General features: G+C 49.4%; 2 protein-coding genes across 12 annotated transcripts; one reads left to right on the top strand and one right to left on the bottom strand.

Annotated features, from left to right (window-relative positions):
* Window positions 1–759: 759 nt before the first annotated feature.
* On the bottom strand, window positions 760–14086 carry CYB561A3 (cytochrome b561 family member A3). Of its 2 annotated transcripts, none has more exons than XM_007996283.3 (7): window positions 13651–14086; window positions 9330–9425; window positions 8111–8309; window positions 5313–5521; window positions 4499–4653; window positions 2817–2973; window positions 760–2247 (listed from the first exon to the last, which is right to left on the bottom strand). In XM_007996283.3, exons 3-7 carry the CDS (start codon window positions 8301–8303, stop codon window positions 2224–2226), a joined length of 738 nt encoding a protein of 245 aa, XP_007994474.1. In that variant the 5' UTR covers window positions 8304–8309; window positions 9330–9425; window positions 13651–14086; the 3' UTR covers window positions 760–2223. The 2 variants fall into 2 exon arrangements, with proteins under 2 accessions (XP_007994474.1, XP_037855172.1); XM_037999244.2 differs by having other exon boundaries at window positions 13720–13877.
* Window positions 14087–14131: 45 nt separating this feature from the next.
* On the top strand, window positions 14132–24055 carry TMEM138 (transmembrane protein 138). Of its 10 annotated transcripts, none has more exons than XM_007996313.3 (5): window positions 14132–14310; window positions 16236–16504; window positions 18035–18206; window positions 19875–19950; window positions 20222–20834. In XM_007996313.3, the coding sequence occupies exons 2-5, from the start codon at window positions 16377–16379 to the stop codon at window positions 20332–20334; spliced, it is 489 nt and encodes a 162-aa protein (XP_007994504.1). In that variant the 5' UTR covers window positions 14132–14310; window positions 16236–16376; the 3' UTR covers window positions 20335–20834. The 10 variants fall into 10 exon arrangements, with proteins under 10 accessions (XP_007994504.1, XP_037855174.1, XP_037855173.1 ...); XM_037999246.2 differs by lacking the exon at window positions 20222–20834 and adding an exon at window positions 22715–24055 and having other exon boundaries at window positions 14142–14310; XM_037999247.2 differs by having other exon boundaries at window positions 14152–14310; window positions 16419–16504; window positions 20374–20834.
* The last annotated feature ends 741 nt before the right edge of the window (window positions 24056–24796 follow it).

Genomic DNA, 24796 nt, shown 5'->3' with positions numbered 1-24796 from the left:
ACCCAGGGTCTTGTCTGTCAGCTGCACCGTATGTCCCTGACCACAAGGCACCTGCACAGGGGTGTGTGCCCAGCAGCGGCGAAGGAGGCTGGCCTCAGACAGTGGCCTGTGGATCCCAGCTCTGTCACTTCCTGGCTGGGTGACCTCAACCTAGTCACTTAACCTTTTTGAGTCTTGTTTTCTCAGATTATGAAATAGGAAAAATTTCCTTCCTCCTGAGATAAGCAAGTGCCATTAGCAATTAAGGACATCCGCACATAAATGAGCTGCATGTGAATCTACACATGCCATTCCATGAAGACAGAGGATCGTGTGGATCTTTGGTGCCTTCCAGTTGGCCCCTCCCTAGGTCTGTGACGGTCAGACCTGTCCTGAGGCTTTTACAAATTGGCCCAGAACTCATTTAACCACAGCATCATTTCATCAGAGGGCTGCTATTAGAGACTGAATGAATGTGTCCCCCCCGCAAATTCCTGTGTTGAAAGGCTCACCCCCACTATGGTAGTGTTAGGACGTGGGGCCTTTGGGAGGTGGTTGGGTTATGAGGGTGGAGCCCCAGAGAGCTCTCACACCCTTTCCACCATGTGAGGTTATGGTGACAAGACGGTCTCTGAGGAAGCTGGCCCTTGCCACACACCACATTTGCCAGTGCCTTGATCTTGGATGTCTATAGCCTACAGAACTGTGAGAAATAAACGCTTGTTGTTTAAGCCACCCAGGCTATTATATTTTTGTTATAGCAGCCTGAACAAAGACAGCTTTGATTCTTAACATATTTAATGAAACTCGGGCTTCGTAAACCAGTGAAATGCCTACCCCTATGGCGACAGGGAGCTGGTCATGGGGCCTAGGTGCCTGGAGGACATCCCAGTGGCTTTGAAGGCTCCAGCCAGTCAAGATGTTCAATATTAGCCCTTCTGCCAACATCTGGCAATGTGAGGCTGGGGCGGACGGTTGGCCTGATGTTGCCAGGAGTAGGATGCTAATGCTGCCAGAGAGTAGGTGGGCTCCAAACCCCAGGCTTCTCACTTGCCTACTAAGCACAGCAGTCTGGAGCTTGGGACCTGGCAGTGCGTCTTTGGAGAAGGCAAAAAAGCCACAGCAGCAACACTTAGGAGAGGAGCAAGACCCTTCCCCCTCCCCACCGTATGTCCTCCTCTGAAGAAGAACAATAGCTCAAGCTCTGGCACAGAACACTGGGTTGGGCTAGGCAAGCAGCCATGGTGGGGGCAGGTGAAGCAATGTGGGTCTCAGCAAGGAACCCCTCTGAAGGTGGCAGTGGCTCCCAGGGCTGCTGCACACAGGACACCACAACTTTGGCATCAGTTGCATGCATGGTAAGCTGCAGTGATCAGAGGGGCTGGGGCCCTGCCAAGAGAGCAAGGCCAGATGTGCCCAGCAGGAGACAGGAAAGTCCTGATCCAGCAAGGGGAAGTAAAGGAAGTCTACAGCCACCTGTTACTCATGGCTACTAGGACATCTGGGGACAGGCTCTGTTCTTGGGAGAGCAGGTTACCAGGATTCGTAGGGCTGCCTGCCGGTGACAGGCATGTAAGTCACAGGGAAAGGCCGGGATCCAGGCCTCAGCTGTAGCAGCAGCTGGAAGAGGTGGAGCCGCACGGTCACAATACACGCAGACACAGAGCAGCAATACGAAACAGAACAGCTCAGAGCAGTCAGCTCCTCAGCAGAAGCTGTGTGGGCCACCACTCCCCGCTTCTGCAATCACCCCATGATGTCTCCACCCCACCTCACATCCAGACGGGGTTGGATGGCAGATGAAGCCTGCTCTGTGGCGGGGCAGCCTAACTGAAATGCACGCCTTTATGGGGGAAGCAGACGGACACCTCACCTCCCTCATGGTTCACATCATGGACTGCACTTGAGTCCCAGCTCTTCACCACATCCCTAGGAGTCTTAAGAGGAAATCAGTCTGACTTCTTCAGACAGGAGCAGCAAGAGTGGCCAGAGCAAGGAGGACCTCGTGTGAATGGAGGACCTGAGAGGCTGATGCCAAGGAGAAGCAGAAGCCAAAGCCACCAAGAAAAGCAGACAGACAGCAAGCGGCTGGAGAAGGCAGGCCCAGTACCCAGGCAAGAAGTCTGGGCCCAGCCTTCGAAGAAAGTTGCCTGCTGAAACCAGCTGGGAGCCCTGGGAAGAGCAGAGCTTCTGAAGAACACAGGCTGCACCACCAGGAGCTCCTGGGAGCCCCTTCCTGCTGCTTCACTCCCCATCATGCAGCAGGGGCTGGAAAGACAGGCAGATGCCGAGGAGTTAATGACATGATGCAGGAGTCACACCAGGCCCAAGCTATTCAGAGAGACCCCCAACCTGCAGGGTGGTCCCCACCCAAGCCACCACATCCCTCAGGGAAGCCCCAAAGTCCCTGAGCCTGGTACACACCCCATCTCCCTACATCCCATCAAGACCTGCTCCGAGCACTCAGCTGGTCACCATGTACCCATCTCACTAGAGTAGCCCCCAGGCTGGTAAAGGAGAAATCCCACACCCTTGTCATAGTCAAGCCCTTCCTTGGGGAAGAAGATAAGGCCACACTTCACCCCACAGAACCACAGTAATTTGGGGGGAAATTCTGTCGCCCAATGGACAGACCCTGGGGAGTCGCAGCATTTTGCTGGGATGCACTGGTTTGGAACCAGTGCTCCCCATCAGCCACCCTAACTCCACCCTCAAGTTACTTGATTTCCCACTGTGCCACAGGGTTAGTCTTCTTGTCAAGGCCCCAGCCTTTTGTGGGAGATCCTTCTCTAGACCTGGCCCTGTCTCACCCTGGAATGTGGGACTGGAACCCATACCTGTCTGTCGGTCAAGATCCCTGGCTCTGGGCGCTTCCAAGATGAAGCCAGAAGGATGTAGAGCACCAGCAGCCCGAAGGCCGCCACCAGCATCCCGGTGCTGTTGGCAAAGACCGCCTCACTGGGCAGGCTGTTGTATGGCCTGGTGGTGTTTTTCCTGAAGATGACAAAACAATGTGAGCCCTCGAGAGATTTTTCCACCTATTTTTGTCTAGTGGGAGACTCGATGTCACTAAAAGAGGGTGAGAAAACCTTCCCAGGGCCACATGTGATCTAGAATTTTAACACCCTTTCTAAGTCCCTGCAAATATTTGTATAATGAGCCAGGCACAGTGGCTCACTCTTGTAATCCCAGCACTTTGGGAGGCCAAGGCATGAGGATTGCTTTACCCCAGGAGTTCCAGACTAGCCTGTGCAACACTGCAACATACTGAGATCCTATCTCTACAAAAATAAAGCTTAGCTGGGTGAAGTGGTCCATGCCTGTAGTCCTAGCTTACTTGGGAGGCTAAATTGGGAAGATCGCTTGAGTGCAGAAGTTTGATGCTGCAGTAAGCTATGGTGACACCATTGCTCTCAAACCTAGGCAACAGAGTGAGATGCTATCTCTTGGTGGGGGGGATAAAAGGAGAGAGAGGGTCTTCCTACGTTGCCCAGGCTGGACTCCTTCCACCTCAGCCTCACTAGTAGCTGGGACTACAGGTGCATGCCACTGCACCCAGCTGTAATAATCCTTTTACCCATGAGGAAACTGAAGCTCAAAGCAATGAAATTAACTTGCCCAAAGTTGCATAATTAGTAAATGGCACAGCCAAGATCGAAACCACAGTCTGACCTTAAGTCCTACTTGCTTTTCACTACACCCCACTGCCTCAAGAAAATGGACAGTAGTGGTCAGGCATGCACGGCTCTAAAGTCAGACTGCCTAACCCGAGCCTCAGCTCTGCCACTTACTGGCTGTGTGCTGTTGGGTAAGTTTACGTAACCCCTCTGTTCCCTCATTTGTTTTTTTTTTTTTTATTATTTTCCTTTTTACCTGAACAGTCCTATTGCAGAATCTGTTCCCTCAATTGAAAATGGCAATGATGGCATTACAGACACGGTGGCTCACGCCTGTAATCCCAGCACTTTGGGAGGCTGAGGGGGGCGGATCACGAGGTCAGGAGTTTGAGACCAGCCTGCCCAGCATGGTGAAACCCCGTCTCTACTAAAAATACAAAAAATTAGCCCGGCATGGTGGCGTGCTCTTGTAGACCCAGCTACTTGGGAGGCTGAGGCAGGAGAATTGCTTGAACCCGGCAGGTGGAGGTTGCAGTGAGCCAAGATTGTGCCACTGCGCTCCAGCCTGGGCGACAGAGCGAGACTCCATCTCAAAAAAAAAAAAGAAAATAGCAATGACAACAATACCAGTGATGTAGGGTGGTTGACAGGATTAAATGTAAAGTGCTTAGGACAGTTTCTGACACACAGCAGGTGCTAAATCAAACTGATGCTCAATAAATATCTGCTGACTTAACAATTTCAACCTAAAGAAAGATCAATTCTGTTACCTTCCAGATCAGGAATGGGCCCAACCCCAAAAGCTCTCCTCCCTTGGGTGAATCCTGTGATCACAGGGTGTATTTTTTGAAGACCCTATTCCCTCCTCTTCACCTTAGAGTTGGGGACCCCACTGCACTCACAAACTGAAGAAAAGCTTCTCGTTAATGCCGGAAATGACGGATGCGATGGACAGAGAGAGGATGGCGGCTCCAAAAAAGACGTGGATGGGTTTCAGGAGGCTGCGCAGCCACATGGACGCCCAGGGCAGGAGGAAGACAGCAAAGCCCAGGCACCACTGTGGACAAAAGGGAGGACGCACCCAACTGTGCTATGTGTGACCAAAGCACAGCCCACCCCAGCAGCACCTCCTCCCCATCTCTACTCCCTGGATCTTCTTTCACAACTCAGACCCTCCCACCAGGCATTGCCCACCACCATGCTAGCTTCCTCAATGTGGCCTATTACCCAAGAACAGTAAATGACATGCTTAGCTACCATCCCACTCCCAGCAAACCTAACCACCTTGTTTGTCTCTGCTTCCTTCCAGTCCTTGCTCATAAAACTCCTCACTTGCACAGGCCTGAGATCAGAATATGGGAAGCACTTCTAGAATTCTTTTGGTTCACAGAGGTGGGAGTGGGGAAAGTGGAAGCCAGATGGCTGATTAGTCAGCATGGTACGTGCCATGACAAAGTTAGCAGAGAGGGCTCTGGGACAAGAGACGGGCAATGGGAGGGATAAAAGGAACAGAGTAAGTTCAGGCCACTGACCTCCCACAGCCCTGGAAGAAACTGTCAATTCTACAGGATACAACTTCCAAGCAGTGAGCAGAAGGAATATTTGGTGCTCTCTCCAGGCAGTGAGCAGAAGGAATATTTGGTGCTCATGCAAGTGAACCCCCAACCAGAGCTCATGGCTCTAGGAACCTCGAGGAGGAGCACAGAGAGAACCCACCTGGCAGGCGAAGAGGAAGACAGCAGTGATGCCCAGCCAGCTGTGCAGGGAGTACAGGTTGGCAATCTTTCCATGGTTGTGAAACGTAAAGACAGCAACCAGCCCCACAACAGTGAGGATGAAGGCCATCAGGTGCAGCGCTGCATGGAGGAGTTTCCAGGGCAGTTTGGGCCCCACCCACGACTGGGGCAGGCGGTACACCAGTGACGCTGCAGGAGAGAGCAGTCCCAGGGCTCAGCATCCAGGAGAGGGCAGTCCCAGGGCTCAGCCTCTCCCCTCGTGCTCACCCAGACATCAGGGAATAACCCTGATAGGATCCTACACGGTTTCCCAGCAAGGGAACAGGAAATGCTAGGGCACTGGTATCAACTCCTTGGCATCTTTTATCCTCCCATAATTTGTGGGATAACAGTCAGCCACGAAGGGAGGAGAGAAGGGCCAGTTAAAAAGGGAGGAGGGGCCGGGCGCGGTGGCTCAAGCCTGTAATCCCAGCACTTTGGGAGGCCGAGACGGGCGGATCACGAGGTCAGGAGATCAAGACCATCCTGGCTAACCCGGTGAAACCCCGTCTCTACTAAAAAACACAAAAATCTAGCCGGGCGAGGTGGCGGGCGCCTGTAGTCCCAGCTACTCGGGAGTCTTGAGGCAGGAGAATGGCGTCAACCCGGGAGGCGGAGCTTGCGGTGAGCTGAGATGCGGCCACTGCACTCCAGCCTGGGACAGAGCGAGACTCCGCCTCAAAAAAAAAAAAAAAAAAAAAAAAAGGGAGGAGGGGTCAGGCAATGTGGCTCATGCCCGCAATTCCAGCACTTTTTGGGAAGCCAAGGTGGGAGGACTGCTTGAGACCAGGAGTTTGAGGTTACGGTGAGCTATGATCATGCCACTGCGACCTAGCCTGGGCCACAGAGAGAAATAAATAAATAGATTCAAATTAAAAAGGGAGGAGGGCTGGGCACGGTGGCTCATGTCAGCACTTTGGGAGGTGAGAAGTTCAAGACCAGCCTGGGCAACATAGCAAGATCCTGTCTCCACAAAAAAATAAAAATAAAAATAAATTACCCGGGCGTGGTGGCACATGCCTGTACTCTCAGCTACTTAGGGGCTGAGGTGGGAGGATCACTTGAGCCCAACAGTTCAAGGCTGCAGCAAGCTATGATCATCCCACTGCACTCTAGCCTGAAAAAGAGGGAAACCCGGTCTCCTAAAAAAAAAAAAAAAGTGGAGGGGAGAAGCAGGTTTCTTAGACTTCTCATTCTATTTTTACAATAATAAATTCAGCTTGTTTGCGGTTTCCAGGCTAAAAAGCATCATGACAGTCATTATTTCATCAAACTGAATTGTCACAACTGAGGCTGGCTGTCAAGAACACAGGTACTAAGGTCAGGCAACATAGGTCCAAATCCAGGCTCTGCCTCTTAGCTGTTTGGCCTCTCCTTTCTAACTCTCAATTTCCTCATCTGTAAAAGGGACATAACAGAGCCCACCTCACAAACTTGTAAGAACAAAATGGGATGACATGTGAACTGCACATGATAAGCTGCTATCATCAATGGCATCGTATTGCCATTTTGCAAGTGGGGAAAATGAGGCTCATCGGGGCCCCAAGGCATAGTTTTGAAAGCATGGGACAAAGATTACAAAGATAGATCCCAGGCTGGGCACGGTGGCTCACGCCTGTAATCCCAGCACTTTGGGAGGCAAAGGCAGGTGGATCACCTGAGGTCAGGAGTTCGAGACCAGCCTGACCAACATGGTGAAACCCCATCTCTACTAAAAAATACAAAAATTAGCTGGGTATGATGGCAGGCACCTGTAATCCCAGCCACTTGGGAGACTGAGGCAGGAGAATAGCCTGAACCCAGGAGGCAGAGGTTGCAGTGAGCCAAGATCATGCCACTGCACTCCAGCCTGGGCGACAAGAGCAAAACTCCATCTCAAAAAAAGAAAAAAAAGAAAAAAAAAAAAACATAGATCCCGGAAAAGCAAGCAAGTCCCTCATTCAGTGGCCTGACCAAACCATGAGAGGCTTCAATCTCCTGTTCTCTAGAGCTGGTTAAAAACTACAGCTCAGGCCAGGCGCGGTGGCTCACGCCTGTAATTTCAGCACTTTGGGAGGCTGAGGTGGGCGGATCACGCGAGATCAGGAGATCTAGACCATCCTGGCTAACATGGTGAAACTCTGTCTCTATTAAAAATACCAAAAATTAGCCGGGCGTGGTGGTGAGCACCTGTAGTCCCAGCTACTCAGGAAGCTGAAGCAGGAGAATGGCGTGAACCCAGGAGGTGGAGCTTGCAGTGAGCCGAGATCATGCCACTGCACTCCAGCCTGGGCAACAGAATGAGACTCCGTCTCAAAAAAAAAAAAAAAAAAAAAAAAAAAACACTACAGCTCAAAGGCCAAATCCAGCTCGCTACCTATGTTTGCAAATAAAGCTTTATTGGAACACATGAGCCACACTAGTGTTTATCTGTTGTCTATGGCTGCTCTCAAAATACAGTGGCAGAGCTGAGTACCTGCAACACAGATTCTATGTCTTGCAAAACTGAAATATTTATCTGACCCTCTACAGAAAGTTTGCCAACTCCTGCCCTAGAGTATGTGTGAAGCCACCCTTCTGAGATGCCCCCAGTCTTAACCCCTTCCTCCCCCAAATGACAGCTGGGCCCAGAGACAGCCCAACCCACCCTACCCACATAGCCCCAAACCCAATATTAAAAAAGGCCAGCCTTGGAGAGGGAAAGTGCAGCTTTGTCCAGTCTGGGCCCTATCCCGCCTCCCTTCCTGACCTCTTACTCACCACCTCCGTAGAATACCACCATGCCAGCAACCATAAGCACCGGGTGCCAGTTGAACATGTAGATACTGCCATTCCAGGCAAAGCCACCACGCCAGTACTGCATCCAGTAGATAGTGAAGAGGATGCACATGGAGCCCAGGGACCCCAGCAGCAGGCAGGACAGGTAGAACCATCCCGATGCCATTCTGATCATGCACTCCTGAAGAAGGAGAAGTCACAAGTCTCCACTGGCTCAGGTGCACCCAGTTCTCTGGCTAAAGGACGTAACACTGATTTCGCTCTTGACTTGTGGGACGGAATCTTTTTGCTTCAGTTCCCTTGCATCAGCCTGGGCACCACCCCCCCCACCCCCGAGGCCTCAATGTCTGGGTGGGCCTGATCTTCAGTCACAATGACTGAGGCCCCACCCCAGCACCTGGCAGTGCCCAGACAGAGCAGCAAGCTCAAGGCTGTGGCTGGCTGTGGTGAAGGCCAGATGCCAAGCCCCAAGGCCCAGAGTCCTGGGATTGCTCTCCCCTCACAGGACCAGAAGGTAAAGAATTACCACCCCACACCCCCCAGGAAAAAAGGGACAGGAATCAAAATCCAGGCTAAATCACGCAAATGCCCAGGCCTTGGGTTCTAACATAAGAAGGTGAAACTTACAATCTGAAACGAGCAAACACCCCACTATTACACTAGACAGGAAGAAGTCAGAAAAGTTCTTCCCCAGAGAGTGAGCGCTACGGGGCTAATCTTCACTGGAGAGGTAACCAGGCCTTCACTCCACTGCCCACACTCCACACCTTGAACCAGCTGATGCCCCTCAGCTGTCTCCAGCCCTGAGACTTCTGCTTTCTCTTCCTCTGGGGAAAGTCCAGAGAAGAAAAGAGGAAGCAACAACTCATGGTCCAGAAAGCAAGAGATTTATTTTGAGATTTCCACAAGTCCTTGATAAACCCAGAAACCAGCTCTGGTTTCAGGCATGGCAAATGCTTAAAGCCCTGAGCAGTTGCTCTTAAACCCTAGACAAGTGGGCAAAGCCACAGGACTGGCCCTGCTTTCAGCTAATACGTAGGCAGCACGGGCCCAGGCATCAAGGTAGTCACCCTGTCCCATGGACTCACACCACGAAGGCAACAATGTGGCTTCCTGCATTGAGGCCCCTCACTCAGAACCAGTCAATAGAGAGAAGAAATAGCCAATAGCCCCCATGGAGGTAAAACACTTGACTGCTCACCTTTAGCCCTAATGATAGGCTCAGAGAACTGGCCTGGGCTCCAATCCCTGCGAAATGGGCACCTTGAGCAAATCACTGAACATTTGCAGGACTCACCTGCAAGAAAGACACGGCAATAAGAATACTTGAACAATAAGAATAACGAACACCAGCTACGAGCGCCAGAGCCTTACACACAAGATCCCATTTATTCCTCTTAACCCTGGGAGGCATATTACCCATGAGGAAACTAAGGCTGAGAGAGAGAAGTAATTAGTATGAGGACCCAGTGAGTGGGTGGGGAGTTCCAAATCCTGTATGTTTAGCTTCAAGGCCCACGCACTTCCTTGACCACAGGTTGGCAGATCAAGTGAGAAAATGAATGTAGCACATTGTAGAAGTCAAGTATTAGAATTCTTGGCTAGGCGCAATGGCTTACGCCTGTAATCCTGCACTTTGGGAGGCTGAGGCAGGTGGATGACCTGAGGTCAGGAGTTCGAGACCGGACTGATCAACATGGTGAAACCCCATCTCTACTAAAAATGCAAAATTAGTTGGGTGTGGTCGTGGGCACCTGTAATCCCAGCTACTCGGGAGGCTGAGGCAGGAGAATTGCTTGACCTAGGTAGGCAGAGGTTGCAATGAGCTGACAGTGTGCCCATTGCACTCCAGCCTGAGCAACAAGAGCGAAACTTCATCTCAATAAATAAATAAATAAATAGGCTGGGTGCAGTGGCTCACGCCTGTAATCCTAGCACTTTGGGAGGCCGAGGTGGGCAGATCATGAGGTCAAGAGATCAAGACCATCCTGGCCAACATGGTGAACCCCGACACCCATCTCTACTAAAACTAAAAAATTAGCTGGGCATGGTGGCGCATGCCTATAGTCTCAGCTACTCAGGAGGCAGAGGCAAGAAAATTGCTTGAACCCGGGAGGCGGAGGTTGCAGTGAGCCGCGATCACGCCACTGCACTCCAGCCTGGCGACTGAGCAAGACTCCATCTAAAAAAAAAAAAATAGAATTCTTAGTCATTGCTGTCACGTACTTCATCCTAACTACTAACAAAAACATGCAACTCATGTTCCTTGTGCCTGCCCAGGCCTCTCAGTGGCCCTCAGTCATGCCATACCAGCTCTCCCCATGCTAGGGGTCCACCTACTTAGGTAAAAATGCTGGAATTTCACAAGGTGACCCAACTTGGCAGTAATCTCTGAGAAAGGAAGGTCCAGCCAGGCACGGTGGCTCAAGCCTGTAAACCCAGCACTTTGGGAGGCTGACGTGGGCAGATCACCTGAGGTCAGGAGTTCAACACCAGCCTGGCCAACATGGTAAAACCGTGTCTCTATTAAAAATGCAAAAGTGTGCTGGGTGTGGTGGCACTCACCTATAATTCCAGCTACTAGGGAGGCTGAGGCAGGAGAATTGCTTGAACCCTGGAGGTGGAGGTTGCAGTGAGCCGAGATCATGCCACTGCTCTCCAGCCTGGGGGACAGAGCGAGACTGTCTCAAAAAAAAGAAAAGAAGGTCCAAGGACTGTGGGGAAAAAGCTTCCATGAAGCTGGCAGGAGAAAATCATGCCACCAGCTTCCTAGAAGCTTTGTGACTCAACTACTTAACTCAGAGATTTACTACCCAGCCTTAGAACTGCCTCCTCAATTCCTCCAAGGGCAGAGGACATTTCAGATCACCAGATGTTCACCTAAAACACTCTCCATCCCTCAATGAAATATAAGAGATCTTGATCAGCAGGCTCACTCATCTGACAGTATCGACTTCCACAACTGTTTTTTTCTTTTTTTTCCTTTGTAAAAGTAAAAAATAAATGTAGTCCAAAAGGATCTGAAGCCATACCCTAGAAGAGGTCCTGGTTTACTGCTCTGTGACAGACTTAGAATAGACCCTGGGCACACTTTCCTGACAGAGAGCTGCAGAGTTATATTGCCCTGCTCACAATACACAGATAAGCCCTCCTACTTCCTGAAATAGAGCAAAACAGGAGAAAAGGAAGAATGCAGTGAAGGACCAGCAGTGATTCATGCCTATAATCCCAGCACTTTGGGAGGCCAAGGCAGGTAGATTACCTGAAGTCAGGAGTTCGAGACCAGCCTGGCCAACATGATGAAACCCCGTCGCTACTAAAAATACAAAAATTAGCCAGGCACAGTGGCATGAGCCTGTAATCCAAGGTACTCAGGAAGCTGAGGCACGAGAATTGCTTGAACCCAGGAGGCAGAGGTTGTAGTGAGCCAAGATCACGCCACTGCACTGCAGCCTGTGCAACAGAGATAGACTCTGTCTATAAATAAATAAATACCCAGAAGTTCCAGACCAGCCTGAGCAACAGTGAGCCCTCATCTCCACAAAAAAAAAAAAAAAATAGCTGGGTGTGGTGGCATGGGCCTGTACTCTCAGCTACTCAGGAGGCTGAGGTGGGAGGATGGCTTGAGCCCAGGAGAAGGCTGAAGTGAGCTGAGATTACACCACTGCACTCTAGCCTGGGCGACAGAGCTAGCCTGTCTCAAAAACAAAGGAAACCAGTGAAAATTGCAACGCAAATGCTTGAAAATATCCTCTCATTTGTTCTAAGAGGGCAGGCTGGGCTGTGATCCCAGGGTGTGCTCACCATGGTTCGGCCTCCTGTTGTGCCCTCACTTTGCAGAGCCCCATTCTAAGGCAGCAGTCAGCAAGCTCTTCTGTAAAGGTCCAGGTAGTAAATATTCTAGGCTTTGTAGAGCACATGGTCTCTGTCACAACTATGTCATCAACTCTGCCCGTGCAAGAGCAGCCACATAAACATCCTAACAAATGAGCACCATGGCTGTGTTCCAGTAATATTTATTTATGGACTCTGAAGTCTGAGTTTCACATAATTTTCACGTCACAAAATATTATTAATTTCTTGCGAAAAAGGATTCTCCCGGCTGAGCTAAAACAGGTCAGGTCCAGGGGTAAGAAAAGGTAGTTCCCGGCCGGGCGCAGTGGCTCCACGCCTGTAATCCCAGCACTTTGGGAGGCTGAGGCGGGCAGATCACGAGGTCAGGAGATCGAGACCATCCTGGCTGACACGGTGAAACCCCGTCTCTACTAAAAATACAAAAAATTAGCCTGGCATGGTGGCGGGTGCCAGTAGTTCCACATACTTGGGAGGCTGAGGCAGGAGAACGGTGTGAACCCGGGAGACGGAGCTTGCAGTGAGCCGAGATTGAGCCACTGCACTCCAGCCTGGGCAACAGAGCCAGACTCTGTCTCAAAAAAAAAAAAAAAAAGAAATGTTAGTTCCCATCCAGCCTTTAGTCCTTGAAAAAGGATCTACTCAGGCTGGGTGCGGTGGCTCACACCTGTAATCCCAGCACTTTGGGAGGCCCAGGCGGGCGGATCACATAAGGTCAGGAGTTCAAGACCAGCCTGGCCAACACGGGGAAACCCCGTCTCTACTAAAAATACAAAAATTAGCCGGGCGCGGTAGCGGGCGCCTGTAATTCCAGCTATTTAGGAGGCTGAGGCAGGGGAATCGCTTGAACCCGGGAGGCGGAGGTTGCAGTGAGCCAAGATCATGCCACCGCATTCCAGCCTGGGCGACGGAGTGAGATTCCGTCTCAGAAAAAAAGAAAGAAAAAGGCTCTACTCCAAACTCTTGCAGTGTTACTTTTATAATTTAGAACCACAAATAAATGAAGGGGTAGAGAATCAGTTTGCTGCTCTCCTTCCCCGATGGACTGGGGTACTTCAAGAATCTTGAGGACCAGACTTAGGATATACGTCCTAAACCCTCATCTTACAAATCAAAAACACTGTGACACTGGGGCCCAAAACGAGAAAATGACTTTGCCAAGGTAAGTGGCAGGGCTGGTACAGGAATTCGGGTCCACTCCCTCTCAGCTCTGAGGATTCCTTATTCTCAAAGGTAGCTTCTGTTAAAGGCGGAACATCAGGAGTGAGGGGCTCAATCTTCCAGCCAAGGAGGTAGGTGAACAAGTTACCCCTTAGCACTGGAATAATTACAGACCCGGACTTCAGCCTGTGCCTAGGTCCGGCTCAGGTGACCAAAGAACCGTTCCAGGCGCCCGAGGGGTGATCCCTGACTCCTCTGCTGGGTGCTCGTGCCAGCTAACAATGGGTGAAAATTGGGGCGAGGAGCTCAAGCTGCTTTCTGCGCCCTCTGAAGAGCTTTTGTGCCTTTATAACCACCACGTTGGAAGGAAGAGCGCGGAGAAAAGTGCCTACTTTCTAAAAGAGAAAATTGAGGCCGAGCAAGGGGGTCGCGACAGTGCGAAGCGAGATAGCAGTGGAGCCAGCATTCGAACCCAGGTCCCTGAACTCCCAGCCCGGGATCTTTCTCACCCCTAACCACAGTGGGACGAAGTGGGGCCGGGATCTCCGGAACCCGCCTCTCGCTACCAGGCGCCGGACCTGCAGCTCCCGAGGTTCTTAGGAGATGCAGAAGACACTGCCCGGAATGCCTACAGCGGGCTGGCGCCGGCTCGCCTTCTTATAGGCTCGCAGCACTTCCAGTCGCGCGCGAGGCCTCCTGGGAAGTGAAGTCCAGAAGCCCGGGTTGGCCGGCTCCCAGCGCGCCAAGGTGCTAGCCCCCTAACTCCCGTTCCTAGTCGGCGTTTCTTCCCCAGGTCCGAAGTCAGGGTCCAGGACTGCTGTGATTCATCAGCTTCGCCTCTCATCCCCCATCTAGAGGGGACGGAAATGCTCAGGTGAACGCGAAGCCTCCCACTACCAGCCGGCCCTAAGCAAGGACATGCGCAGTGTGGGCGGGAGCCCTAAGTCAGCTAGCGGCGAAGCTGGGAGGGCCCGGAGCAGGCCGCGCCCCGAACGGCGAAGGCTCCAACATGGCGGCCGGACTGGCCATTGAGCGGGAAGAGAAAGCCGGGGACTAGCAGGCAGCACGGCGCAGACGGGGCCCGCGTCCTCCCTTTACTTCCGGAATTTAAAGCCATTTTCCGGAAGCCGGGACGGTGTCCCCATGACAACCGACGTTGGCGTTTGGAGGTGAGAGTGATTGACGAGAAGTGGGTTAAGAGACCAGAAGTCAGAATTTTTGGTGCTGTTGTTTTGGGCTTGGGTTTTATGCTTTGTTGTTGTTTGCCAAGGAAGCCTTGTTTTTAAATGGATTGGGAGGCGTGAAGAATACTGCCCTAGGTACAAAGGGAAGGCGGCAGGTAGCGGTGGACGAATTAAAGAGCTTCATGAGCTTGCGAATCCCCACTGCCCTAAACTGGAGGGGATCGTCGTACGTAGAGACAGCCATGGGCGTTTCTGCATAACGGATCCTCAAAACAGCCCTGGATGGTGGCCTGTGAGTAGTGATTAAGAGCACGGATTTGGCGTCGCAGTTACGAAGCCTGGTTCTGCTGACTTGAGACCTGGAGGAATGCCTTTTACTCTGACTCCTGTGTCCTTTCCTGTAGAATGGGAATAATTCCCACCTTGCAGAGTTGTAGGGAGGATTAAAGGAAATGATCTTGGTTGACAAGTTTATCGTGGTGTGGGTACCTAGGTAGTAGCTATCAGTATTATTTAATGCGGCCGGGCGCGGTGGCTCACGCCTGTAATCCCAGTACTTTGGGAGGCCGAGGCGGGCGGATCACCAGGTCAGGAGATCAAGACCATCCTGGCTAACATGGTGAAACCCCGTCTTTACTAAAAATACAAAAAATTAGCCAGGCGTGGTGGCACGCGCCTGTAGTCCCAGGTACACGGGAGGCTGAGGCAGGAGAATCGCTTGAACCCGAGAGATGGAGGTTGCAGTGAGCCGAGATCATGCCGCTGCACTCCAGCCTGGCAACAGAGCAAGACTCTCTCTCTCTCCCCCCACCCCCATATATATATATGTGTATATATATTCTCTCTCCATATATATATGTGTGGGTGTGTATATATATTCATTTTATATATATATATATATAAAATGAATGAGGAAACCGCGTACATACGTCCAGTAAGGTGGGACTTCACCAGCTGAGGTGGAGGAGGTGCCTTAACCCTCTGGAGCCTCTGTGTAAAATGGGGATAATATACATTATAATGGCTACTTCTCAAGATGGTTGTAGGATTAAGTAAGGTTAGAAATATGAAAAGAGCTTATACATTGCAAAACATTTTACCGATGCTAATTTAATCGCTAATACTCAAAGCATTTTGAAATTTCTTTATAGATTTGGCACAGCAGCAGGGTCATAGGACACCCCCAGAGCAACCTGTGGGTCTTGGAATAGTTGAAAAGAAACAACTGCCACTGTGTTGCTACCATAACCCTAAAGATAAAGCCTTCCGGGAGACCCCTATTTCCTCTCTGCTTTTTCTGCCTACCGCACTTCACACAGGCACTTCACACTTCTGTGCTGGCATTTTTCCTGCCTAGTTAAGTATCGGTCTATTAGTTCTGTAAGAGACAGCTTAAGTCTAGTAGTTAAGAGCACAGGCTGTGGACCCAGGCAGCCTGCATCCGAATACCATCTCTGCTACTTACTAACGATGTGACCTTGGACAAATTATTTTACCTCTCTTGGCCTCAGTTTTCTCATCTGTAAAATGGAGAAAGTAATAATGTATTATATAATCTACCTGGTGAGGTTTAAATAATGTTAGTGCTTGTAGAACACCCCCTGGCACATTGTAAGCAATGTGTAAGGATTTGCTGCCATTTTTGTTACCACTGCTACTACATGACCAGGCAGTCATTCTTCTCTGTAGGTTCCTTTGGTTAGAGACAGCTCTGCATTTAGAAGGTTCCAGGCATGGAGAAAAGTTGGTGAAGGTCCTAGAATAAATGACTTCTTGGGGATTTTTGGCTGTTGGTTTTTTCACTAAAGTATCCCATGCGACTGGAGTGGTACCTGGCACACAGTAGGTCCTCAGTAAATGTTTATGGTATTAATACATTTCTAACCTTGCTTATTTTTTCACCCCAACAGGTGCTTGCCTTAGAGCAAGGGAAACAGCTCCTGATTCAAAGGAACTAGAAGCATCTCCCTTAGTGGTAGGGAGAGAGCCAGGAGCTGTTTTCTGGGGAACTGTGGGATGTGCCCTTGGGGGCCCAAGAAAACAGAAGGAAGATGCTCCAGACCAGTAACTACAGCCTGGTGCTCTCTCTGCAGTTCCTGCTGCTGTCCTATGACCTCTTTGTCAATTCCTTCTCAGAACTGCTCCGAAAGGCTCCTGTCATCCAGCTTGTGCTCTTCATGTGCGTGCAGTAAGGCACTCTGGAAAGCTGAACCCAAGCAATTCAAAGGCCCTGACAGTGGTGATTTAGTGTCTTAAAGTTATTAGTAGGCTGGGTACAGTGGCTCACACCCTTAATCCCAGGACTTTGGGAGACCAAGGCAGAAGGATCTTTTGAGGCTAGGAGTTTAAGGACCAGCCTGGGCAACATAGCAAGACCCTGTCCCTACCTAATAAAAATTTTCAAAATTAGCTAGGCGTGGTGCCACACACCTGTAATCCCAGTGATTCAGGATGCTGAGGTAGAAGGATTACTTAAGCCCAGGAGTTCAAGGCTACAGTGAGCCATGATCATGCCACTGTACTCCAACCAGGTGACAAAGACCCTATCTCAAAAAAAAAAAAAAAAAAAAGCAGGCACGGTGGCTCATACTTGTAATCCCAACACTTTGGGAGGCCAAGGTGGGCAGATCACCCGAGGTCAGGAATTCGAGATCAGCCTGACCAACATGGAGAAACCCCATCTCTACTAAAAATACAAAAATTAGATGGGCATGGTGTCACATGCCTGTAATTCTAGCTACTTGGGAGGCTGAGGCAGGAGAATTGCTTGAACCCGGGAGGCAGAGGTTGCAGTGAGCCATGATCATGCCACTGTACTCCAGCCTGGGCAACAGAACAAGACTTCATCTCCAAAAACAAAAAAAAATATTAAGAGTGTCAGATAGCCTGGGCAACATAGTGAGGCCTTGTTTCTACTAAAAAATAGGTTTTTTTTTTTTTTTTTTTTTTTTGAGATGGAGTCTAGCTCTGTCACCAGGCTGGAGTGCAGTGGCATGGCACAATCTCAGCTCACTGCAACCTCCGCCCCCTGGGTTCAAGCAGTTCTGCCTCAGCTTCCCTAGTAGCTGGGATTATAGGCGTGCACTACCACACCCCGCTAATTTACCACACCCAGCTAATTTTTCTATTTTTAGTAGAGATGGGGTTTTGCCATGTTGGCCAGGCTGGTCTCAAACTCTTGACCTCAAGTGATCCACCCACCTCAGCCTTCCAAAGTGCTGGAATTACAGGCATGAGCTAATATTTTTTTAATTAGCTGAGTATAGTGGCACACACCTGTGGTCCCAGCTACTCAGGAGGGTGAGGCGGGAGGATCACTTGAGCCCAGGAAGTCGCTGCAGTGAGCTGTGATCATACCACTGCACTCCAGTCTGGGCAACAGAATGAGACCCTGTCTCGAAAAAGAAGAGCTCAGAGAATCTTCTATAGGACTATGTCTGGAAGAAATTTTAAAAATAAAGAGAGTATCAGAGCAGGAAAGCCTTGACTATGGAGTGCGATCTAACTGATGGGGCCAGTGGGTAATTGTAGGTAATTTTAGCTTCCTGTCATTCAGGTCCCAAAACCCATGTTATCTCTGTGAGGGTTTAAGATGTCAGATGCCTATCTCACAGGAAAGGACAGGCCTCGTGGTGTCCCTCAGGACATAGTACCTGCTCTTGGGTCCTCACACAGGCCTCCATTGGTTGTACTTTTTTTATGTCTACAGCATCCAGGATATTGCAGTCCTCTTCAACATCATCATCATTTTCCTCATGTTCTTCAACACCTTCGTCTTCCAGGCTGGCCTGGTCAACCTCCTATTCCATAAGTTCAAAGGGACCATCATCCTGACAGCTGTGTACTTTGCCCTCAGCATCTCCCTTCATGTCTGGGTCATGGTAAGAGTGGAAGTCTGGATTTTTTTTTTAATTTTTATTTTAAATAGAGATGGGGTCTTACTATGTTACCAAGGCTGGTCTCGAACTCCTGAGCTCAAGCGATTCTCCTGCTTCTGCCTCCCAAAGTGCTGGAATTACAGGCGTGAGTCACTGTGCCCAGCCTGAACTCTGAATTCCTGAATCCCTAAAGGGCTAGGGATAACTTTTCTTTCCTTTTTTTTTTTTTTTTTTTGAGACAGAGTTGCGCTCTTTCGCCACGCTGGAGTGCAGTGGCACAATCTCAGCTCACTGCAACCTCTGCTTCCCAGGTTCAAGCAATTCTCCTGCCTCAGCCTCCTGAGTACCCGGGATTATAGGCACACGCCACCATGCCCAGCTAATTTTTGTATTTTTAGTAGAGACAGGGTTTCACCATGTTGGCCAGGATGGTCTCAATCTCTTGACCTCGTGATCCTCCCGCCTCGGCCTCTGAAAGGGCTGGGATTACAGGCATGAGCCACCGCACCCGGCCACTGGGATATCTTTTCTCTGGGAACTCAGCTTCATTCTTTGACATCTCAGGCAATCCTTCATAGAGAACAGGTGAAATGAAAGTGGTTTGGGTTGGAGTTCTGGGCATGTGAGAGTTTCATAAGGTGCTCTTGACCAACCTTAAGTGTTGAAAAACAGCCTTGTCCAAGAGTCACCGGACTCTTCCAGAACATGCAATTCACCTTTGCCCCAAACAGGCCTACCAGGGCTAAAACAGGTAGTTGAATGTGTTTCATCATTAGTTATTTGGGCAGGTGGATGTCGATACAGGTTATTCTTAGGCATCAGTGCCCCATGGCTAATGCTGTAGGCAGTGGACATTTCTGGGAAGTAGCCAAGCAGGATTGCTGCTTGCCCTTGAGCGCTCCATGCCCTCTGCCGAGCTCCCATCACTTTAACTAGGAGAACTGGCCTCCAAGATGCCTCCCTTTGGTTCTAACATAGGCCTCAGATCAGATCCAGTGTCCATGGTTTCAGATTTCTTCTGCTTCACAAATTCTTCCAGCTCTTTGAATATCTGATATGTTTCTCATGCACTCGATTGAATTGAACTCTTTAAAACCTCAGGGTTCTCTAGTTGTCACTTCGTTATTAAAGCCACTTTCACACCCGAAACCCTGTTAGGTTGCGCTTGTGATTCCACAGAGAGAAGTAGAACTCCCAGGAAAGAAGCAAAGCAACACCAGAGTCTCTGGGTGCTTCCTGAAGAGGTTTCTGTGCTCTGGTTCCTGGAGCCAAAATAGGTCCTAGCTTTGTACTATAAAAGCCGTTAATCTCATTAAACCCTGAGTGCACCAAAGTCTTTATCTGACAAGAGCTGAGCCAGCGTTTTTCAAGGCAAGACAGTGACCAGCTGAACTCCTGAGATAATGAGTAGATCATTTCTCCTTGGCAAAGGTTATGGAATGAAAGAGGATAAATAACTTAGTTCATACTTCCTCCCTCAAAGTTAAAAGGATATTCCCTTTGCAGCAAAAAAGGGAGCTTGAGGCTCCTTCGAGAAACACTCGTTGGGGTTGTAGAAAGGAGGGAGAGGTTAGCGTGATTTTAAACCAGCTGGCATCTGCAGCTAACCAAGTTGGAGACATTAGGGCCTCTTGTGGCCATTAACTTGTGTGTGTCTCACATCTCCTTCAGAACTTACGCTGGAAAAACTCCAACAGCTTCATATGGACAGATGGACTTCAAACGCTGTTTGTATTCCAGAGACTAGGTAAGGACCAGAGCAAGATCAGGCCTCTCTTGGGTCCCACATGTGTCTCTTTCAGTAAGGCCCTTGATTCTGGCTTCTCAGCCCTGTCCCAGCTGGTTTGGGATGGTTGCAACAGCCACACCAGGAACAGGAGGGATTACTGCCCCTGCCCTTGCTGGAAGACCATGGGAAATCAGGAGGCAGAGCTGCCCAGCCTCATTAGGTTCTGTTCTTAACCTGAAATGATACTCAGGAGCACCCCTGAGGCTTCTCTTCTGCTTCCTCCCTGCAGCGGCAGTGTTGTACTGCTACTTCTATAAACGGACAGCCATAAGACTAGGCGACCCTCACTTCTACCAGGACTCTTTGTGGCTGCGCAAGGAGTTCATGCAAGTTCGAAGGTGACCTCTTGTCACACTGATGGATACTTTTCCTTCCTGATAGAAGCTACGTTTGCTGCTCTGCAGGGAGAGTTGGCCCTATGCATGAGGAAACAGCTGGACTTTCCAAGGAAGGTTCAGACCAGCTGTGTTCAGCATTCAAGAAGGAAGATCTTCCCTCTTGCAAATCAGAGTGTCCCCATCGGTCTCCAGTGCGGCATCCCTTCCTTGCCTCCTACCTCCGTTCCACCCCCTTTCCTTCCTTTCCTCTCTGTACCATTCATTCTCCCTGACCCGCCTTTCTTGCTGAGGATTCTGTGGCTCTTACCCTTGTGAAGCTCTTCCTTTAGCCTCGGACAGAAGGACCTCCCAGCCCCAAAGGATCTCCCAGTGACCAAAGGATGCGAAGAGTGATAGTTACATGCTACTGACCGATCACACCGCAGACATTTAGATTTTTATACCCAAGGCACTTTTAAAAAATGTTTTATAAATAGAGAATAAATTGAATTCTTGTTCCATAAATGGTGGAGTCTGTCTGTCTAGCTAGATCTCTTCATGGTTAAGAGGCGTGCTAACGTCCAGCTTAGCATCTACTTGACCCAGAGGGAAGATTGAGCCACAGATGAAATACAGATCTTTATTGAGTTCCACTGTGAGTACAAAGTATTTTAGTGGAAATTCAGGATGGAATCTGATGCTGCATCCCCCACTCCTGGAGTTCCAGATTTCTGTGCTCTGTTCAGACTCTCCTTATCAGAAACCTTAACTGCCCTCAGAAGAATAAAAATATTCCTTAGCCAGTTTTGGCAAAAGCAATTTTTAAAATTCACGTGTCCATAGTATCAGTTTTCTATTGCGGAATACTGTGTGACAGACCACCACCAAAGTTCAGGGGCATACAGCAATAAACAGCTGCCGGGCTCTCTGTCCTGGGTTCAGCTGATCAAGGCTGTGTGTGGGTGGTTTCAGCTGGGCTCACTCATGTGTCTGGTCAGCCGCAGGTCAACTAGGCATCTGTGATGGCCTTGGGATCCCTTGGCAGTTGGCTAGCCTGCAATGACCTCAGCTGGAGTGACGGGTTACTCAGCTCTGGTTTGCAGGATTCACTTCCCACAGACTAGCCTGTGTCTGCTCACATGCCAGTGGCAGAGCAGGAAAGTCCCGTGTGCAACCCCATTTCAAGCCTGTGCTTGTCTTGTATCTCTTAGACTCCTATTGATCAAGGCAAGTCATGCGACTAAGCCCAGAATCAAAGTGGGAAATGGTTACCAACCACAAGTTCTTAGACTCTTATTGCTATAGAAGTTGACATGAGGCTAAAAGAATTTGCCAACAAGGCTTCATTGGAGCTTATGCCTGGGCATAAGGTACACAACACAAATGAAAGAGAGAGTTCCCTGACTGACTCCGAAAAAAGCCTGCAGGGTTTTTCTCTTAGGCAAAATGTTGGAATGGACCTCGGGTAGGGTAGGCAGGCTGGGCTGAGCAAAGCACGTGAGGGGTAGGGCGTGCAGGTCAGCATCTTGTTGTGAGGGTTATCTTGAATAATGGACCACTAGGTGGTCTGGCCAATGGCAACAAATCTGTATTCTTTCCTGAGGAGGGACACTCCACACACAATGTTGGTTTGATATTTTGGACCTCCTAAGGCCAGTTCCCAGAATTCTAAGTAAAAGGCCTGGTTAAACATTGTGAGAGCGCAGAAGATGAATACAAAATGGCAATTTACTTTGTAGACTAACGTGTTGGCAATAGTGGATATATCAGCAAGGTAGAGGTGTCAGTGGGGATGCATGAAAGGATGCTGTAGGATGCATGAAAGGATGCTTTGTGGTCAATGGGGATGCATGACAGGATGCTGTAGTGGGGGTGAGCTGAAGCCATGCCCTGTCTCTACTCTGTCTCAAAAGCACTACAAAGTTTCGGCCGGGCACGGTGGCTCATGCCTGTAATCCCAGCACTGTGGGAGGCCGAGGCGGCCTGATCACAAGGTCAGGAGATGGAGACCATCCTGGCCAACATGGTGAAACCCCATCTCTACTAAAAATACAAAAAATTAGCTGGGCATGGTGGCAGACACCTGTAGACCCAGCTACTGGGAAGGCTGAGGCAGGAGAATGGCGTGAATTCTCCTGTTGCAGTGAGACGAGATCATGCTACTGTACTCCAACCTGGATGACAGAGCGAGACTCCATCTCAAAAAAAAGAGAAAAGAAAACTGGAAAGAGAAAAACTGTTTCAAGGACTATAGCACACTTGTTGTTAGAGTCTAGTCTTGCCTAATATTTTTCAATTTTATTATTTTCTACAGTTTGGACTGAATTCTAATTTTTCTTGGCTACAAGTTTTCAAAATAATGTTTTCAATTTTTTTCTTCTTTTTTCCATTTTTTTCTAATTTAGAGTCACGGAAAACTAAGCTGTGCTTTCGTCAAGCCCTGCAAACTGAATCTAGACAACTTCAGAAGAAAGTAACAGCAACTATTTACATACGTAAGCCACTTACATACCTGCCTACCGATGTATGGACTTCAGAGTAATGTGGCTTATAGCGATTTTCCAGGATTGTGCTTTTGTTTGTTGTTGTTGTTCTCCCTTCCTCCCCCATTTTCTCTTCATAGGACATGACACTTCACAACTTTCTAAAAATGAGTTTTCCTAATAACTCAGGACCTACTTGTCTAGAAATAAACCTTCCTAGCCATGAGAGATCAGATGAAACCTGAGACGATAGACTCATTTTTTTCTAAAATGCTTTCTCTAAAAGATTTTTAAAAAGAAAAAGGAGGAAATGTGAAAGGAAAGTATCTTGGGCCCCCAAATCACTCAGCTAAAGGCAAAAGTCAAGCTGGGAACTGCTTAGGGCAAGCCTGCTTCCCATTCTAATCAAAGTCACTGCTCTGCTCACTGAGTTGAGACAAATGCATATCTGATTGCCTCCTTTAGAGAGACTCATGAGAAACTCAAAAGAATGCATCCATTTGTCTCTTGTCTACCTATGACCTGTAAGCCCCTCCCTGCTTTGAGTTGTCCCGCCATATTGTTTCACTGAGCTAGACTAAGGCATACGTGACTATTCCTCTACCCTCCTCTCACATGTAAATTGTGCATTCAGTGAAAGGTTAATCAGAAACTCAAAAGAATGTAATTGGTTGTCTCTCATCTACCTATGACCTGGAAGTCCACTCCCCTGCTTAGAGTAGTCCCACCTTTCTGGACCAAACCAGTGTACATCTTACACATACTGATTGATGTCTCACGTCTCCCTAAAATGTATAAAACCAAACTGTGCTCTGACCACCTTGAGCACATGTTGTCAGGACCTCCTGAGGCTGTGTTGTTACAGGCACGTGTTCTCAACCTGGCAAAATAAACTTTCTAAATTAACTGAGAACTGTCTCAAATTTTCTGGGTTTACACTAACTTGGCGATCCAAGATTTATTTTCCTTTCACACTGGTCAATTGTGCCTGAATTCCAAAGGGAGGAGAGTATAATGAAGCATGTCCAAACACCTCTTCCAATTACGACCTGAACTAGTTTTTCAGGTTTAGTTTGGAATCCCCTTGGCCGAGAGGAGGGTTCATTCAGTCTATTAGGGGACTTAGAATATTACTTTTGGTCTACACCAGGGAGGACATGGAAGCTCCCTGGCTCTTTTCTATACATTGTCCTATGCGTCTCTTCCATCTGGCTATTCTAGAGTTCTTTCCTTTTGTAATAAACCAGCAATCTAGTAAGTAAACTGTCTTCCTGAGTTCTATGAGCCATCCTAACAAATTACTGAACCCAAGGAGAGGGCTCTGGGAATCTCTGATTCATAGCCAGTGGGTCAGAAGTACCACAGAGCCAGACTTGCCATCAGCATTTGAAGTGGGGGCATTCTTTTTTTTTTTTGGGACGGAGTCTCGCTCTGTTGCCCAGGCTGGAGTGCAGTGGGGCGATCTCGGCTCACTGCAAGCTCCGCCTCCCGGGTTCACGCCATTCTCCTGCCTCAGCCTCCCAAGTAGCTGGGACTACAGGCGCCCACCACCTCGCCCGGCTAGTTTTCTTGTATTTTTTAGTAGAGACGGGGTTTCACCGTGTTAGCCAGGATGGTCTCGAGCTCCTGACCTCATGATCCGCCTGTCTCGGCCTCCCAAAGTGCTGGGATTACAGGCTTGAGCCACCGCGCCCGGCCGGAGTGGGGGCATTGTTGTGGGACTGAGCCTTACTTAACCTGTGGGCTCTGATGCTAACTCCATGTAGTGTCAGAATGGAATCGAATTCTGGGACACCCAGCTAATGTTGAATAATTTGTCAGTGTGGGAAAACACCCACACATACCATCATACCTGGCTAATTTTAATTTTTTTTTTGTAGCGATGGGGCCTTCCTACTGTTGCCCAGGCTGGTATCAAACTCCTGACCTAAAGCAATCCTCCTGCCTGGGCTTCCCAAAGTACTGGGATTACAAGCGTGAGCCACTGCACCTGGTGGAAAAAAG

The sequence above is a fragment of the Chlorocebus sabaeus genome, chromosome 1 (assembly GCF_047675955.1).
Source record: "Chlorocebus sabaeus isolate Y175 chromosome 1, mChlSab1.0.hap1, whole genome shotgun sequence".
NCBI lineage: Eukaryota > Metazoa > Chordata > Mammalia > Primates > Cercopithecidae > Chlorocebus > Chlorocebus sabaeus.
This window is presented reverse-complemented; position numbering and strand designations above follow the sequence as displayed.